The sequence below is a fragment of the Bombina bombina genome, chromosome 1, assembly GCF_027579735.1.
Source record: "Bombina bombina isolate aBomBom1 chromosome 1, aBomBom1.pri, whole genome shotgun sequence".
Lineage (NCBI taxonomy): Eukaryota > Metazoa > Chordata > Amphibia > Anura > Bombinatoridae > Bombina > Bombina bombina.
Genome location: NC_069499.1, coordinates 90,009,495 through 90,027,648, shown reverse-complemented (window position 1 = coordinate 90,027,648; position 18,154 = coordinate 90,009,495). Strand labels below are relative to the sequence as shown.

Genomic DNA, 18,154 nt, shown 5'->3' with positions numbered 1-18,154 from the left:
TTTCTTACATTAAATATAAATGATATTTCCAGTTATACGTTAACCCCTTAATGCAGTTAGGACGTTTCATGCCGTCCTAACAGGGCTGGGCTTTAGAGCCATTAGGACGGCATGGAACACCCTAGCCGTTCTGCTTACTGAAGCAGTTACGACTTCTTAACTGGGACTGCGGACTGGAGGGCGTGCCTAGCGTCATTGGCAATCCCCCCAGTCCCGATCCCATCATTGAAATCACGCGATCGCATGTACGATCGTGTAATTTAACCTTTTAGTGCCGTTATGACGTTCTATTCCGTTCTAACCGTGCTGGGCTTTAGCGCCTCTAGAACGTCCTAACAGTATGGCTGTCCTGAAGCCAACAGCGCTTCCAGGATGCAAACGCGGTCTGGAGGGCCTGCCTAGCGTCATAGGGACGCCCCCCTGACCCGATCCTAACGTTGTTCCGATGTAGAAAAATTAACCCTGTCAAAGGGTTACATTTTTTTACTTATTTGTACCGGCAGAAAGGGGTTAAGGGCTAGATTACGAGTGGAGTGCAATCTTAAACGTGTGCCCATAAATTCAAATTTGCCCCTTTACGGGCGCAAGTTAAATAACCAGCCATTACAAAGCGCAATTAACCGGAGGTCAGAACTCTGGTTAATGGAAGAAGAAAAAAAAAAAAAAAGCAAATTGCATGCGCATTAGCCCTGAATGTTTTTTTCTTATTATTATGCCAGTGAATAACGCTTGCACAAACAGACCGGCATATTGAGGAATTGCCATATCTCAAAAGGGACCAGAGCCGTGACGTCAATCAATGGAAAAGAACGTTTCAAACACGCCTGCGCAAGAGGATCGAAGTTGCACTTTTCACCCAAGCAAAGAACCCAGGTTCCTCACCGTGATTGGTCTATGCAAATTAGACCCACATGGGTTTGGCTTGTTTTGGATTGCAAATTGCAGCAATACTACAGAAAAGAAAAATGGAAGGTATTTAGGCATATTAAGTGTTTATATTGACCTGGGGAATGCTGAAATAACATTAACGTTTTATATCCCTTTAAGCGTATAAAGCAAAAAATTTCTTAAATACTTTAAAATATAATCTGAAACATCAGTTATTTGTAGAATACCAACAAATTCCTCAGAACTATATATGCGATAAACTTCATAACTTCAATTATTCATTCGAAAAAAATATCATTAACACAAACAAATAAGTAAATGGTTCATAATTACCAGAGTTGACCAAAAATACTGTCCTCTTAGCATCACTGTTAAAATCTCCACGTATCTGGTAAGACAGCTCTTTAGTGAGTAGTACTGCAATAAAAGTCTTCCCTGAGCCAGAGTTCAAACAAACTATAGTATTGTGATCCATTGCAGCTTCCAGCAGTTCAATCTGAAAAAAACATTATTTAATGATTGTTTAAAAAAAACAAAAAAAAACTGCAAACTAAACTACTGTACTGTAATAAACAGGAAATCCTGCAAATGCAAAAAAAAAAAATCACATTCTCTGATTGGCAAGACATACAGCCAAGAATCCAATTCAAGACTGGTATCTACCTAAAAAGATTATTATTCTCAACAATATTCTATCAGTGATATAAAAGAGCAGTATTTAAAAAAGGTTCAAATTGTTTTGTGCGTGAAACAAATGTTTAATTAAATATTTTTAAATTAAGACAGGAACTAATACAGCAATATCGGTTTGTAAAAGTCACCAAAAAGGTCAGAGGCGCCAGTCAAAGATTAAAAGTCCACTATATCGCAAGCAAAAAAATAATCAATGACAACAGCTATGGTCAGCTCTTCATTGTGTAATCAAATGCAGCTGTAAAACATTAAATTGCACCAATGGCGTAATCTGAAAACGCAATACTTCAACTCATTTACACACAGAATTGGTGCACCCATCTCACTAGTCCCACCAAATAATCCATTGGATCCACTGAATACAGCCTCAGACAGCCTCATGCAAAGGCAATAGATAATGCAAATAAGTTATAGAAATGCAGGTAACATAATAAAAAAAAACAAAAAAAAACACCCAAGTAGTAAAATTTATTAAAAACAAAAAAGTGTGCAACTCTATTTTCAGTGTAAAAACCGCTGTTACCTCAAGTAGTTACCATATTTGTATCACTTTATTTCCAACCTTATGGCATATCTAATGTGGGCTGATTTGTCAGTTCATTCCAACTGGTACATTCTAGGATGAGGCATTGGATTTCTCAGTGGCACCAGCCAGTAGGACAGCTGCAAATAAGTGTGTGATTGAGTTGAACTATTAAGCTTTGAGATATTACCCACTGTAGCACCTTCTATTTATGTTTTACAATTTCAGTTCATACTAATGTTCCTTGTGTGATAAATACTTCCTATTAATGTTCACTGGCTGACAGTTACTTCATATTAATCAGGAATTCTCTAACACATCTATCCATTTAAATGAACTCATGACTTCCAAAATGAGTCGAAGAAGTCCAGAGAGTTTGATTGCGCAACACAAGCAGACACATATCAATTTCCCATGATCTGACAAACTAATTTCATTCTACTCTACATAGCATCAACCTGAAAATTGTGCTGAAAAGCCCCATGGACAAAAGGGAAAAACATTCATGCTCTGCTTTAGAAACTGCACAATGTTCTGATACTGAACATTAGATCATTCATAGAGTATAAGCGAAGAACTGGATATTTTACATTATTCTAATAAAATTAAGTAGATACGTTTACCAGGGGTTACATTGTCAGTTCAAAAGACAACCTGCATATATCTTTATGAGATATTATAGCTGTTTCATATTGTGATTTATATGTGCAGCATAAAACAGATGTACCTGATATTTCCTTGGGGTATAAATGTTATCATGAATGGCTTCTTGTTGCCATGGCAACCCAAAGAAGGGGCCCATTGGTGATGAGGCAGGGGTCATAAGTTGCAGGCCTGCCATGCTGAGAGACTGCATAATGCCGGGCATTCATACATCCAGTGAATTAGATCATTGCAATTTTCCTTCTGCGCAGCTCACTAAAAGAAAACAAAGTTAATTCATCAAACGTAAACCTTTATTGGAAATGTGCATTAATCAGAAACATAACATAACTTGATTCTCTCTCTTTCCACACAATCATCCACATCTGCTTTGTGTGATTTAAAGGGATATGAAATCCCATTTTTTTTTCATTTATGATACAGATAGAGCATTTTATTTTAAACAACTTTCAAATTTACTTCTACTATCTCATTTGTTTTGGTGAAAAAGATACCTAGGTAGGCTCAGGAGCTGTAGATTGGTGGCTGCTTATACATGCCTCATGTTATTGGCTCACACAATATGTTTAGCTAGCTCCCAGTTGTACATTGTGCTTTTTCAACAAAGGATACCAAAAGAAAAAAAAGAAATTAGATGAAAGTAAATTGGAAAGTTGTTTAAAATTGTATTCTCTATTAGAATCATGAATGAAACATTTTGGGTTTTATGTCCCTTTTTACTACGCATTTTCTGTAGATGTGCCTGCCACAAAAAAAATAAACTACCAAAAAGAGCGTACAGGTTTTACGGATTGTGTAAAGCTAATGAATGAAACAGGTGGCTATTACCATTACCTACATTAAGATAAACCATATGGAAGGTAAAATATTACATTTCTATTACTGTACTGCCATAACTTTTAGGCAATCTATTTCATATCTGGAGGTTATTCTAAACATTGCCTTGAAACAAAGTGTTCTAAGAAGAACAACATTTCCCTCCATTATTTTTTCCTTTTGTATTTAACACTCCCTAATAGAAGTAATGTGGACAATACACACATATATAAAATATTTCATATTAGACAGTATTAAAAAGGGAATGCAAACGCTAAATAAATGCTAGAAAGGATAATCTCCTCAAAACAAAGATTACCTACAGAATAATATGCAGATGTATTTTCTGAACTTATATTGTTTAAATATTGAAAATGTATGTGTAAAATATTATTGTCCATAAGCCCCGCCATGTTGTAACCTAGGTTTCGTTCTTTGCTGAGGCCAATAGTGGACAGTTCTAAATAGCTCACTGGAGTGTGCAGCCAATAACTGCATAGAATATAGTAGTGTTACATCTGGAGTCTGCATTTCCACTTCACTGGAATTGGAAAGCCCACAATTTTCAGAAAAAGAACAAACAATAGAATTAATGCAAGCACAGTGCAAAGGAGTTTTTTTTAAGAATGTAATTATTATACTACAACTTTAAAGTGTTAAAAGTTCCTAATCAAATCTTAGTCTTCATGGGTCTAGGAAAAAAATATATATATATATTTGTTTTTAATCAAGACTGTTTACTACCAATTAAAGTGCAGCCAACATACATATAACCAAGGAATATACAAAATTGGAGGGATCCTGACATCAGGTAACATTCCCTTAACCATTTGAGTGCTAAGCATTTTCCCACCTGGGTGCTAAGCTGGATTGTCTGACTGAGACAATTTGCGACGGCTCAGAGCCATCGTTAGCACTCAAGGGGTTATGGGACAACCCCCTGCCCCCCCCCCAAAAAAATATTTTCATTATCAAAATTTTAAATATTTTTTTATTAGTGACAGTAGTGCTCAGTGATGTACCAATAAGTGGTATGCATCACTATGATACAGTCACCTGTGTTATACATTTAAATAGACTTTTACAGACAAAACTAGCATTTTTAGGCTTTTAAAAACACAAAGAAGTGAAACATTTTTTGAAAAGTGCCAAGTCATAAAGAAAAGCTTTACCGTTTCAATAGCAGAGATTTTTGAACGACTGACTGATGAACGGCACTGTGACACCATATCTGCATGTAGATAATCAAATCTTAGTCTTCATGGGTCTAGGAAAAAAAACATAATTTATGTAAGAACTTACCTGATAAATTAATTTCTTTCATATTAGCAAGAGTCCATGAGCTAGTGACGTATGGGATATACATTCCTACCAGGAGGGGCAAAGTTTCCCAAACCTCAAAATGCCTATAAATACACCCCTCACCACACCCACAAATCAGTTTAACGCATAGCCAAGAAGTGGGGTGATAAGAAAAAAGTGCGAAAGCATAAAAAACAAGGAATTGGAATAATTGTGCTTTATACAAAAAAAATCATAACCACCACAAAAAGGGTAGGCCTCATGTTTTCTTTCATGTAATTAGCAAGAGTCCATGAGCTAGTGACGTATGGGATAATGACTACCCAAGATGTGGATCTTCCACGCAAGAGTCACTAGAGAGGGAGGGATAAAATAAAGACAGCCAATTCCGCTGAAAATAATCCACACCCAAACTAAAGTTTAAATCTTATAATGAAAAAAACTGAAATTATAAGCAGAAGAATCAAACTGAAACAGCTGCCTGAAGTACCTTTCTACCAAAAACTGCTTCAGAAGAATAAAACACATCAAAATGGTAGAATTTAGTAAAAGTATGCAAAGAAGACCAAGTTGCTGCTTTGCAAATCTGATCAACCGAAGCTTCATTCCTAAACGCCCAGGAAGTAGAAACTGACCTAGTAGAATGAGCTGTAATCCTTTGAGGCGGAGTTTTACCCGACTCGACATAAGCATGATGAATTAAAGATTTCAACCAAGATGCCAAAGAAATGGCAGAGGCCTTCTGACCTTTCCTAGAACCGGAAAAGATAACAAATAGACTAGAAGTCTTTCGGAAATTCTTAGTAGCTTCAACATAATATTTCAAAGCTCTAACTACATCCAAAGAATGCAATGATTTCTCCTTAGAATTCTTAGGATTAGGACATAATGAAGGAACCACAATTTCTCTACTAATGTTGTTAGAATTCACAACCTTAGGTAAAAATTTAAAAGAAGTTCGCAACACCGCCTTATCCTGATGAAAAATCAGAAAAAGAGACTCACAAGAAAGAGCAGATAATTCAGAAACTCTTCTGGCAGAAGAGATCACCAAAAGGAACAAAACTTTCCAAGAAAGTAATTTAATGTCCAATGAATGCATAGGTTCAAACGGAGGAGCTTGAAGAGCCCCCAGAACCAAATTCAAACTCCAAGGAGGAGAAATTGACTTAATGACAGGTTTTATACGAACCAAAGCTTGTACAAAACAATGAATATCAGGAAGATTAGCAATCTTTCTGTGAAAAAGAACAGAAAGAGCAGAGATTTGTCCTTTCAAGGAACTTGCAGACAAACCTTTATCCAAACCATCCTGAAGGAACTGTAAAATTCTCGGAATTCTAAAAGAATGCCAGGAAAAATGATGAAAGACACCAAGAAATATAAGTCTTCCAGACTCTATAATATATCTCCCTAGATACGGATTTACGAGCCTGTAACATAGTATTAATCACAGAGTCAGAGAAACCTCTTTGACTAAGAATCAAGCGTTCAATCTCCATACCTTTAAAATTTAAGGATTTGAGATCCTGATGGAAAAAAGGACCTTGCGACAGAAGGTCTGGTCTTAACGGAAGAGTCCACTGTTGGCAAGAGGCCATCCGGACCAGATCCGCATACCAAAACCTGTGAGGCCATGCTGGAGCTACCAGCAGAACAAACAAGCATTCCTTCAGAATCTTGGAGATTACTCTTGGAAGAAGAACTAGAGGCGGAAAGATATAGGCAGGATGATACTTCCAAGGAAGTGACAATGCATCCACTGCTTCCACTTGAGGATCCCTGGATCTGGACAGATACCTGGGAAGTTTCTTGTTTAGATGGGAAGCCATCAGATCTATTTCTGGAAGTCCCCACATTTGAACAATCTGAAGAAAAACCTCTGGGTGAAGAGACCATTCGCCCGGATGTAACGTTTGGCGACTGAGATAATCCGCTTCCCAATTGTCTATACCTGGGATATGAACCGCAGAGATTAGACAGGAGCTGGATTCCGCCCATACCAGTATTCGAGATACTTCTTTCATAGCCAGAGGACTGCGAGTCCCTCCTTGATGATTGATGTATGCCACAGTTGTGACATTGTCTGTCTGAAAACAAATGAACGATTCTCTCTTTAGAAGAGGCCATGACTGAAGAGCTCTGAAAATTGCACGGAGTTCCAAAATATTGATTGGTAATCTCACCTCCTGAGATTCCCAAACCCCTTGTGCTGTCAGAGACCCCCAAACAGCTCCCTAACCTGTCAGACTTGCATCTGTTGAAATTACAGTCCAGGTCGGAAGAACAAAAGAAGCCCCCTGAACTAAACGATGGTGATCCGTCCACCACGTCAGAGTGTCGTACAGTCGGTTTTAAAGATATTAATTGAGATATCTTTGTGTAATCCCTGCACCACTGGTTCAGCATACAGAGCTGAAGAGGACGCATGTGAAAACGAGCAAAGGGGATTGCATCCGATGCAGCAGTCATAAGACCTAGAATTTCCATGCATAAGGCTACCGAAGGGAATGATTGTGATTGAAGGTTTCGACAAGCTGAGAACAATTTTAGACGTCTCTTGTCTTTCAGAGACAGAGTCATGGACACTGAATCTATCTGGAAACCTAAAAAGGTAACCCTTGTCTGAGGAATTAATGAACTTTTCGGTAAATTGATCCTCCAACCATGATCTTGAAGAAACAACACAAGTCGATTCGTATGAGATTCTGCTAAATGTGAAGACTGAGCAAGTACCAAGATATCGTCCAAATAAGGAAATACCACAATACCCTGTTCTCTGATTACAGACAGAAGGGCACCGAGAACCTTTGTAAAAATCCTTGGAGCTGTTGCTAGGCCAAACGGCAGAGCCACAAACTGGTAATGCTTGTCTAGGAAAGAGAATCTCAGAAACTGATAGTGATCTGGATGAATCGGAATATGCAGATATGCATCCTGTAAATCTATTGTGGACATATAATGCCCTTGCTGAACAAAAGGCAGAATAGTCCTTATAGTTACCATCTTGAATGTTGGTATCCTTACATAACGATTCAATATTTTTAGATCCAGAACTGGTCTGAAGGAATTCTCCTTCTTTGGTACAATGAAGAGATTTGAATAAAACCCCAGCCCCTGTTCCAGAACTGGAACTGGCATAATTACTCCAGCCAACTCTAGATCTGAAACACATTTCAGAAATGCTTGAGCCTTTGCTGGATTTACTGGGACAGGGGAAAGAAAAAAATCTCTTTGCAGGAGGCCTTATCTTGAAGCCAATTCTGTACCCTTCTGAAACAATGTTTTGAATCCAAAGATTGTGAATTGAATTGATCCAAATTTGTTTGAAAAAACGTAATCTGCCCCCTACCAGCTGGGCTGGAATGAGGGCCGCACCTTCATGTGGACTTGGGAGCTGGTTTTGTTTTTCTAAAAGGCTTGGACTTATTCCAGACTGGAGATGGTTTCCAAACTGATACCGCTCCTGAGGGCGAAGGATCAGGCTTTTGTTCCTTATTGTGACGAAAGGAACGAAAACGATTATTAGACCTAAATTTACCTTTAGATTTTCTATCTTGTGGTAAAAAAGTTCCTTTCCCTCCAGTAACAGTTGAGATAATAGAATCCAACTGAGAACCAAATAATTTATTACCCTGGAAAGAAAGGGAAAGCAAAGTTGACTTTGAAGACATATCAGCATTCCAAGTTTTAAGCCATAAAGCTCTTCTAGCTAGAATAGCTAGAGACATATACCCGACATCAACTCTAATGATATCAAAGATGGCATCACAAATAAAGTTATTAGCATGTTGAAGAAGATTAACAATGCTATGAGAGTTATGATCTGATACTTGCTGCGCTAAAGCTTCTAACCAAAAAGTTGAAGCTGCAGCCACATCCGCTAAAGATATAGCAGGTCTAAGAAGATTACCTGAACATAAGTAAGCTTTTCTTAGAAAGGATTCAATCTTCCTATCTAAAGGATCCTTAAAGGAAGTACTATCTGCCGTAGGAATAGTAGTACGTTTAGCAAGGGTAGAAATAGCCCCATCAACTTTAGGGATTTTGTCCCAAAATTCTAATCTGTCAGACGGCACAGGATATAATTGCTTAAAACGTTTAGAAGGAGTAAAAGAATTACCCAAATTATTCCATTCCCTGGAGATTACTTCAGAAATAGCATCAGGGACAGGAAAAACTTCTGGAATAACTACAGGAGATTTAAAAACCTTATTTAAACGTTTAGATTTAGTATCAAGAGGACCAGAATCCTCTATTTCTAATGCAATTAAGACCTCTTTAAGTAAAGAACGAATAAATTCCATTTTGAATAAATATGAAGATTTATCAGCATCAACCTCTGAGACAGAATCCTCTGAACCAGAGGAACCACTATCAGAATCAGAATAATGATGTTCATTTAAAAATTCATCTGAAAAATGAGAAGTTTTAAAAGACCTTTTACGTTTACTAGAAGGGGGAATAACAGACATAGCCTTCTTAATAGATTTAGAAACAAAATCTCTTATGTTAACAGGAACACTCTGAGCATTAGATGTTGATGGAACCACAACAGGTAATGTAACATTACTAAAGGAAATATTATCTGCATTAACAAGTTTGTCATGACATTCATTACAAACAACAGCTGGAGGAACAGATACCACAAGTTTACAACAGATACACTTAACTTTGGTAGATCCAGCACCAGGCAGCGTTTTTCCAGAAGTATCTTCTAACTCAGTGTCAATCTGGGACATCTTGCAATATGTAATAGAGAAAAACAACATATAAAGCAAAATTGATCAAATTCCTTAAATGACAGTTTCAGGAATGGGAAAAAATGCCAGTGAACAAGCTTCTAACAACCAGAAGCAATAAATTATGAGACTTTAAATAATGTGGAGACAAAAATGACGCCCATATTTTTTAGCGCCAAAAAAAGACGCCCACATTATTTGGCGCCTAAATGCTTTTGTCGCCAAAAATGACGCCACATCCGGAACGCCGACACTTTTGGCGCAAAAGAACGTCAAAAATGACGCAACTTCCGCCGACACTTATGACGCCGGAAACAGAAAAAACTTTTTGCGCCAAAAAAGTCTGCACCAAGAATGACGCAATAAAATGAAGCATTTTCAGCCCCCGCGAGCCTAACAGCCCACAGGAAAAAAAGTCAAATTTTAAGGTAAGAAAAAAATTGATTGATTCAAATGCATTATCCCAAATATGAAACTGACTGTCTGAAATAAGGAACGTTGAACATCCTGAGTTAAGGCAAATAAATGTTTGAATACATATATTTAGAACTTTATACAAAAGTGCCCAACCATAGCTTAGAGTGTCACAGAAAATAAGACTTACTTACCCCAGGACACTCATCTACATGTAGTAGAAAGCCAAACCAGTACTGAAACGAGAATCAGTAGAGGTAATGGTATATATAAGAGTATATCGTCGATCTGAAAAGGGAGGTAAGAGATGAATCTCTACGACCGATAACAGAGAACCTATGAAATAGACCCCGTAGAAGGAGATAATTGAATTCAAATAGGCAATACTCTCTTCACATCCCTCTGACATTCACTGCACGCTGAGAGGAAAACCGGGCTCCAACCTGCTGCGGAGCGCATATCAACGTAGAATCTAGCACAAACTTACTTCACCACCTCCATAGGAGGCAAAGTTTGTAAAAATGATTTGTGGGTGTGGTGAGGGGTGTATTTATAGGCATTTTGAGGTTTGGGAAACTTTGCCCCTCCTGGTAGGAATGTATATCCCATACGTCACTAGCTCATGGACTCTTGCTAATTACATGAAAGAAATATATATATATATATATATATTTGTTTTTAATCAAGATTGTTTACTACCAATTAAAGTGCAGCCAACATACATATAACCAAGGAATATAAAAAATCTGAGGGATCCTGACATCAGGTAACATTCCCTTAACCATTTGAGTGCTAAGCATTTTCCCACCTGGGTGCTAAGCTGGATTTTAGGGTTTTTTATTTTTCTATTTTTTAAATAAATTTTTTTAAACTTTTTTTTTTTCTTTTTTCTAAGCAGACATATACAGTTGCAAAGGCTAGGCGATTACCTTTCCAAAGGTGGGTCTTGGGGGTCTATAGCCGCTTAGATGCCTGACATACATGCTTCTCAGCAGCATGCCCCATTTCCCTATTCTGTCTATTGTAAATTTTCAATAAAGCAAAACGTGAAGCCCCGGCGATGCCTGTCACTATGCAGGCCTGGGTAGCAGCGGGTGGGAGACCCCAGATCTCCCTCAAGGTGGGAGAGTGCTTGTGACAGCTCTGAGCTGTCGTTAGCACCTGACTGAGACAATTTGCGACGGCTCAGAGCCATCGTTAGCACTCAAAGGGTTATAGGGACAAACCCCCCCCCCGCCCCCCCAAAAAAAATATTTTCATTATCAAATTTACTTAGTACTCTTGGTATCCTTTCCAATTCACAAAAGAAACAATTTGGGTTTCATGTCCCTTTAAGTCCCAGAATTTTGGATGTTGAGGTGATGGGTGACAATTAGCCCTTTTGGCATGCATCAGCACAGCTGCATGTCAATTCAATGCATCAGGACTAGCACCAAAATTTGTTCAAAATTGGTCATCCTTACGAGTTGTTTGCGGTGAGACCTGCTGCATTGCAGAGCAGGACTACATATATGGTCACACACTCCCGAGGGCTTGATCTCCAATAGTTTGCCATGTAGCTGAAAGTCCTGTCCAGCATCATATGTGAGATTAAATTACATTAACTCCCTCGTATTGCATCATTAGTAAAGAGGCTTCATGGGAGATATTAGTGGCTTGCCCAAACTTAGATTTGTATTCCACAGCTGAAAGGGCTAGAAAGAATCAAGAAGCCACAGAATATATTTAAAGTGTGGCTTGAGAGGGGGCACCAATGAGTGTCTTGGGGGCTTAAAATTTTTTTTTAAAAAAAAAAAGTCTGGTTCCATGATTTCTTGAGCCCTACACTACAATCAGCTATCTCCTCCCTCCTTCAACCTCCTTTCTGAGGTATACAATTCCCCATTTATGATCATAATCTTATAAAAGGTCAAGTAAATTAATTTTTATCTACATAAAAGCCTTTTAAAATATATTTAAATAAAGAAACATGTTCTGACCTGAGAAGAATTCAGGGCATTTAAGACAAAACAGTGCCAGCTTACTTAGTGGGTTGTTAAAACACAATCACAAGGACTTTTGGTCTCTTTATAATTAAAATAAAGGTACAACCTACAGAAAACATTAAAGGGATATTAAACCCAATTGTTTTTTTATGATTCAGATAGAACATGCAATTTTAAGCAAATTCCTAATGTACTCCTATTATCAAATTTCTTTATCCTCTTGGTATTTTTTCATTTTAAAAAGCAGGAATGTAAGCTTAGGAGCCGGCCCGTTTTTGGTTCAGGACCCTGGGTAGGGCTTGCGGACTGATGATCCAGAAACAAGCCCCATTTTAGGCTTACATTGGATAAGAACAGGCTAGATAGCAACAGCCCTGATGACTGAAGATGTAATACAATTTAAATGGACATATAAGCTGTATCTAGAATGTACTAATGCACTGTTTTCGATTTAGAATACAATTAGAAAAATGGGTTCCGAGTTACGTAGTTATTAAACCCACACAATATAGATCTATTTTTTTATGATAGACCCAGACATTTGACTCCATATATCAGTGACATCAGAGGATGGTGAAGCAGTGGCTAGGATACGCCTTCATTCTTTAGATAGCCTTTGTTGAAGAAATAGCAATGCACATGGGTGAGCCAATCACATGAGGTATCTATGTGCAGCCACCAATCAGCAGCTACTGAGCATATTTAGATATGATTTTCAACAAAGGACATCAAAAGAATAAAGAAAATTAGATATTAGATGTAAATTGGAAAGTTATTTAAATTTGCATATGGGTTTCATATGGGTTTCATGTCCCTTTAAATGGTGTCTTGGAAAACTGGTCAACTTAGTAAACATCTGATTTTAGTCTAAAAGGATTGTAACAGAAACTCTTGCCAGATAACACAATGCTTGCTCTGATTATGAGATCTAGAAATCCATGCCCATTAAAATATGTTTAAAACATACATTTTACTTTAATGCTGCAAATTATGCTTATAGATTCTTTCATTACATAAGGGATGAGAGTCAGAGGGGGAGGAAGAGAGACAGAGAGAGAAAGAGACCATGGGGAGAACAACACATAAGGAGAGAGATGGATAGAGAGAGAGAGAGAGAGAGAGAGAGAGAGAGAGAGAGAGAGAGAGAGAGAGAGAGAGAGAGAGAGAGAGAGAGAGAGAGAGAGAGAGACACACACACACACACACACAAGGGGGGGTACTGCATTTTAAAGTAATAAAACAGCAGAGCTACAGAGAGTTCAGAAAATGAGTCTATAATTTAGTGTGAAGTACAGAGGCAAGTTGCTAAGTTAGTGGGTGTAAAGTTTGAGTAAACAAAATACAAAAACGACCCTGCTATAAAAGAGTAAACAAACACTAAACCACATTCATTAAATTATCATTTTAACTAACAGAATCTTTCAGTAAAATCTTACTTTAATAAGATGTGGCTGAAACACTGCTCTCTGTGCCTCTTTTCCTGCTCTGTAAGGATTCAGGAAGTGACAGTCGCACATTCCACTGCCCTTAGAGGGGAAGAACAGAACTCTCTTTTTCACTTTAGCAAAGCTAGCAGGTTCACAGAACAGCAACAAAATATATGAAAGTAGTTTTTTTCCATTTTTGTTTTGTTTTATATGATTTAACATCCAGCCCCAACCCTATGTTCCACTTACTAATGGCCCTCGCTGGATTGGTTCAGCCCAAATAGGACTGCCTCAAATAAGCAGTTAATGGGCCATGCAATGATCTTAACCACTTGCATCCAGTAGGTGGCGCAGCATGTTGTGTAATGGTGGGCAGATCTGCTTGTGCCTCTGCATTGCACAACATATAGCTGTGAGAAAAAAAAATGCTGGGGGAAAAAAATTACAATTTTTTTTTTTAAAGCCAATAAAAAAAAATATATTTTTGCCCATATGAGAGGTGAAGCACTGCCTCACCTGCCTCTAGTGACTGCACATCACTGCCATATATACATGAAGGGGCAATTAAAAGAATTGTTTAGATAATAAAAATAAAATTCTTCTAACTACAGCATCCATCCTTCTAAAAAATACAAAAGGCACCACTGATTCTTTCCACTCTTCTCCAAATATGCAAAACCATGAATTACACACAAGCTGTCCCCAATATGCTTGCTTTTTTTTTTTTTTTTTTTTAAATGGACATGAAACCAAACATTTTTCTTAATTCAGATTCTCTTGGTATTTTTTTGTTGAACAGCAAGGATGTAAGCTCAAGAGCATACGTGTGTCTAGAGCTCTATATGGCAGCAGTTCAGCAAGAATGTTATCCATTTACAAGAGCACTAGATGGTAAAACTATGTTCTGCTATGTAGTCCTCCAGACACCTACCTAGATAGCTCCTTAATAAAGAATAACACAAGTACAAATAAAACATTTGATAATAGAAGTAAATTGGGAAAAAAAATAAAAATAAATGTATGCTCTGAACAAGCAGCACATTTTTGGGTTTCATAACCATTTAAATGTCTAAATGGTTGCATATATATATACACACACACTATATATATATATATATATATATATATATATATATATATATATATATATATATATATATATATATATATATATATATATATATATATATATATATATATATACATATACATATACATACACACACACACATATACACATAAATATACATATACACACACATCATATACATGCACATAAATATACATATACACATACACACACATCATATACATGCACATAAATATACATATACACATACACACACATCATATACACATATATATATATATATATATATATATATACACATATATACACACATATATACAGGTGGCCCTCGTTTTACAACGGTTCAATTTACACCGTTTCAGAATAACAACCTTTTTTTCCAGTCATGTGACTGCTATTGAAAAGCATTGAGAAGCAGTGCATTTATTAAAATAGCCAGTAGGTGGAGCTGTCCGCTTGTGTTGCAGCAAAGCCAAGCAAGCTGAAATTAATCAGTTTAACCAGACCTGAGCTATGGAGCAGATTTCAAAGGAACAAGATCGTCCTGTCTATAAATCAGTCCAGATTGGAATGCATAGAGAGAACTGTTTGCAGAAACATGCAAGTGAAGTCTGTGTTGTGTGGTTATTTTATTAGGTTTATAATGCTGTTTAGCAAATGTTTTTGTTGATTTAACTTAGTTTAATTATATATTCTGTGTTGTGTGATTATTTTATTAGGTTTATAATGCTGTTTAGCATTTAAAGTCTTCATTTCAAAGCTTTAAAAATAATGTATTAGGTGTTACTTATGACAATTTTGAGAGGGGCCTGGAACCTAACTCCCTCACTTCCCATTGACTTACATTATAAACTGGGTTTCAATTTACAACGGTTTCGATTTACAACCATTCCTTCTGGAACCTAACCTCGGCGTAAACTGAGGGCTACCTGTACACATAAATATACATATATACACACACACACATACACATATACACACATATATACACACACACACACATACACATATACACACATATATACACACACACATACACATATACACACATATATACACACACACACATATACACCGATTGTCATTGGCTCACCCATATGTTCAGTTAGTAACCAGTAGTGCATTCCTGCTCTTTCAACAAATGATACCAAGAGAATAAAGCTAAATTGATCATAAAATAACTAAACTGGAAAGTTTTTTAAAATTGTATGTTCTATCCATTTCATGAAAGAAAATTTGGGGTTTCATGTCCCTTTAAATACTGGTCACACTGTATGCATACTTAGCAACCAAGCGCTACGTTTCAGACTAAACAGAAACAATACCCTGCTCCAATACATTACCTCTGTCGCATTGCTAGAGATTCCAAAAATCGGTAACTCACCCTTGGCAACCTGAAAAAAAACAAAGAATTATTTAACACAGAAGTTAAATAAAACACCATGTGCAAGTCTGCTTTCTTGCCTTTACATAATTTGTACTTTTATTGACCACTCTTTTGTCCAAAACTTTTTTTGGCTAGTCAATGAGAAACAGGATCAATACAGAAAACATTTCAGGTGCATACAGGTTATACTATTATACCCAACTAAAATGGACGGGAGGTGATATTGAACCATATTTTCATTTAGGAACATGAAAAGGTCACTCGCAAATTTACCGTGGAAGTAAGCTCGAACATTTACTACTTTCTCTCAAAGGACCAAAGTAAAATCCACATTTTTAGGGAAATGTTTTAATTAGTTTAAGTGACTAGCTTCAGGGCAGGAAGATGTTATGCGTATGCTTTACATCTTAAAACAGCTTGTAAAAGGTTGATTTCAATGTGGTCTGTGAACTGCCATTTTCACATTCAAAAAGGAAATATAAAATTACACCACGCTTACAGCGGAGTTAACAATCTTAAGAGAAAACAGTGAAGTTAAACATTTACTGGTTCTTAAAAAATAAAATAAGGTTAATATGTGTAATAAAACAGACATTCCAATGTTTTGTCAGACAGAATGCTATTTTATTGCTTGTCACAGAGGTGAATGCAGACTTGCAACTCTAAGGAGACCTGATCATTACAGATTACAACGTAATCACCAGGGCACCATTCACATATTCCAAAGATCGTTTCTTCTGAAATTATCTACATTTTAAAAATAATTAAATGATGTCTATATTTAAGTTTTAATTAAACATTTAGTGACAGGCTTGCAAGGCAAGCTATAATATATGCTGGCAGTTATTTAAAAATGGTACGGATTTGTATAGTGCCGCCCATGAACAGAACACTTAAAAATAGAAAATTAAAAAAAAAAGTATACAATTGCCACATGGCAGAACCTGCTGTGATCTGAGATGTCATTGCAGAAAATGCATCATGTCTGCAGAAAGAACAGAACACATGCAGGAAATGTTAGCGCTTTAACTTTCAGTGCTGCTTTGCAGTGCTGCTCCACATTAGACTGTTCTCTTCAAACAGAGCTTTGCTGTGGCTGCATTGTGTAACAATTCTGGTGTAGACTGTCCCTTTAACACAGTGCATCCAGAGAAAAGTGCTGTTTGAAGAGAACAGTCTAATATGGAGCAGCAGTGACTGGCTGTCAGGGATTATTTATTTTTTTAACCACGCAACCCTAGCCTTTTCCAGTCTGCAAAGCTGTGACTTTTGAATGTAAAATGTTCTTGCGAGCTAAGAGAAAAGGAAAGAAATTTGAGATATTTTCAAAACTTAAAAATTATAAAACTTTAAAAATGTCTTGACTTTCCAGTTAAACAACACATTGCAGCTGAACTGGTGCTTTTGTGTAACTCCCTAATTTAAAATGTTATTTTATTTCAAAATGACCTGCAGAACATTTTTCACAAAAACAATTCTCATTGCAGAAAGTGAAGTAAAGTTCTGCCTCTGGGTACAATTGCATTTTAAAAGGGACAGTAAAATCAAAATGAAACATTATGCCGAAGGCCAGCATGGTAATTGGCTAAGAGTTGGAAACATAACAATTGAAAAAACTGCTGTCGTGGACGGCCGGAGGCGCTTAGGTTAGCACTGAAGCGCGGCGACATAAAAAAGGTACCTATTTATCATTTTTTTTTAAACTGATGAATGAATGTCACCTTTATTTTTAGTGATGTTATATCCTAGCGTTTTTGAAACGCTAGAATTTACCATCACTTTGGGCTCGATTTATCATCCGCAGGCAGTGGCGTACATATTCGCAGCTGTCTGCACCAGCGTCTCCTCTGGCGGGCAGCAATCACCAGGAGCCCTGCACGGGTAGGGGGCGGGGTTGAACACGAGTGCGTAGGAGAGCTTGTGTATAATGGTAAGAGACAGTGGATATTGAAATTCTACATCTAAGAGGTGGAAAACAGGGCAGGGAAGTAGCGGTTTGATGAACGCTGCTTGATAAACCTGCAGTCGAAGGGGAAAGAAGAGCTTGATAAATCTAGCCCTTTGAGTCTAAATTGCATGTATCAAACATGTTAAAGCAACAACAACAAAAAGGTGTGTGTGTGGAAATAAACATATAAAAGCAACCCGATTCTCAATGTGTATTATAGTGCAAGACTGGGCCACTTGCTATACACAAGGTACAGTAAAAGGAAACAGCACTGTT

The 18,154-nt window shown here is 37.1% G+C and overlaps 1 protein-coding gene across 4 annotated transcripts in view; it reads right to left on the bottom strand.

Annotated features, from left to right (window-relative positions):
- Positions 1–18,154, bottom strand: part of DICER1 (dicer 1, ribonuclease III) — a 292,090-nt gene that overhangs the window by 248,711 nt on the left and 25,225 nt on the right. For all 4 annotated transcript variants that reach the window (XM_053697503.1, XM_053697504.1, XM_053697505.1 and 1 more), the window contains exons 2-5: positions 15,887–15,937; positions 4,756–4,850; positions 2,832–3,022; positions 1,222–1,384 (exon numbers count right to left, since the gene is read on the bottom strand). In XM_053697503.1, the coding sequence (XP_053553478.1) occupies positions 1,222–1,384; positions 2,832–2,972 (304 nt within the window). In that variant the 5' untranslated portion in view covers positions 2,973–3,022; positions 4,756–4,850; positions 15,887–15,937. The remainder of the gene's footprint in view (positions 1–1,221; positions 1,385–2,831; positions 3,023–4,755; positions 4,851–15,886; positions 15,938–18,154) is intronic.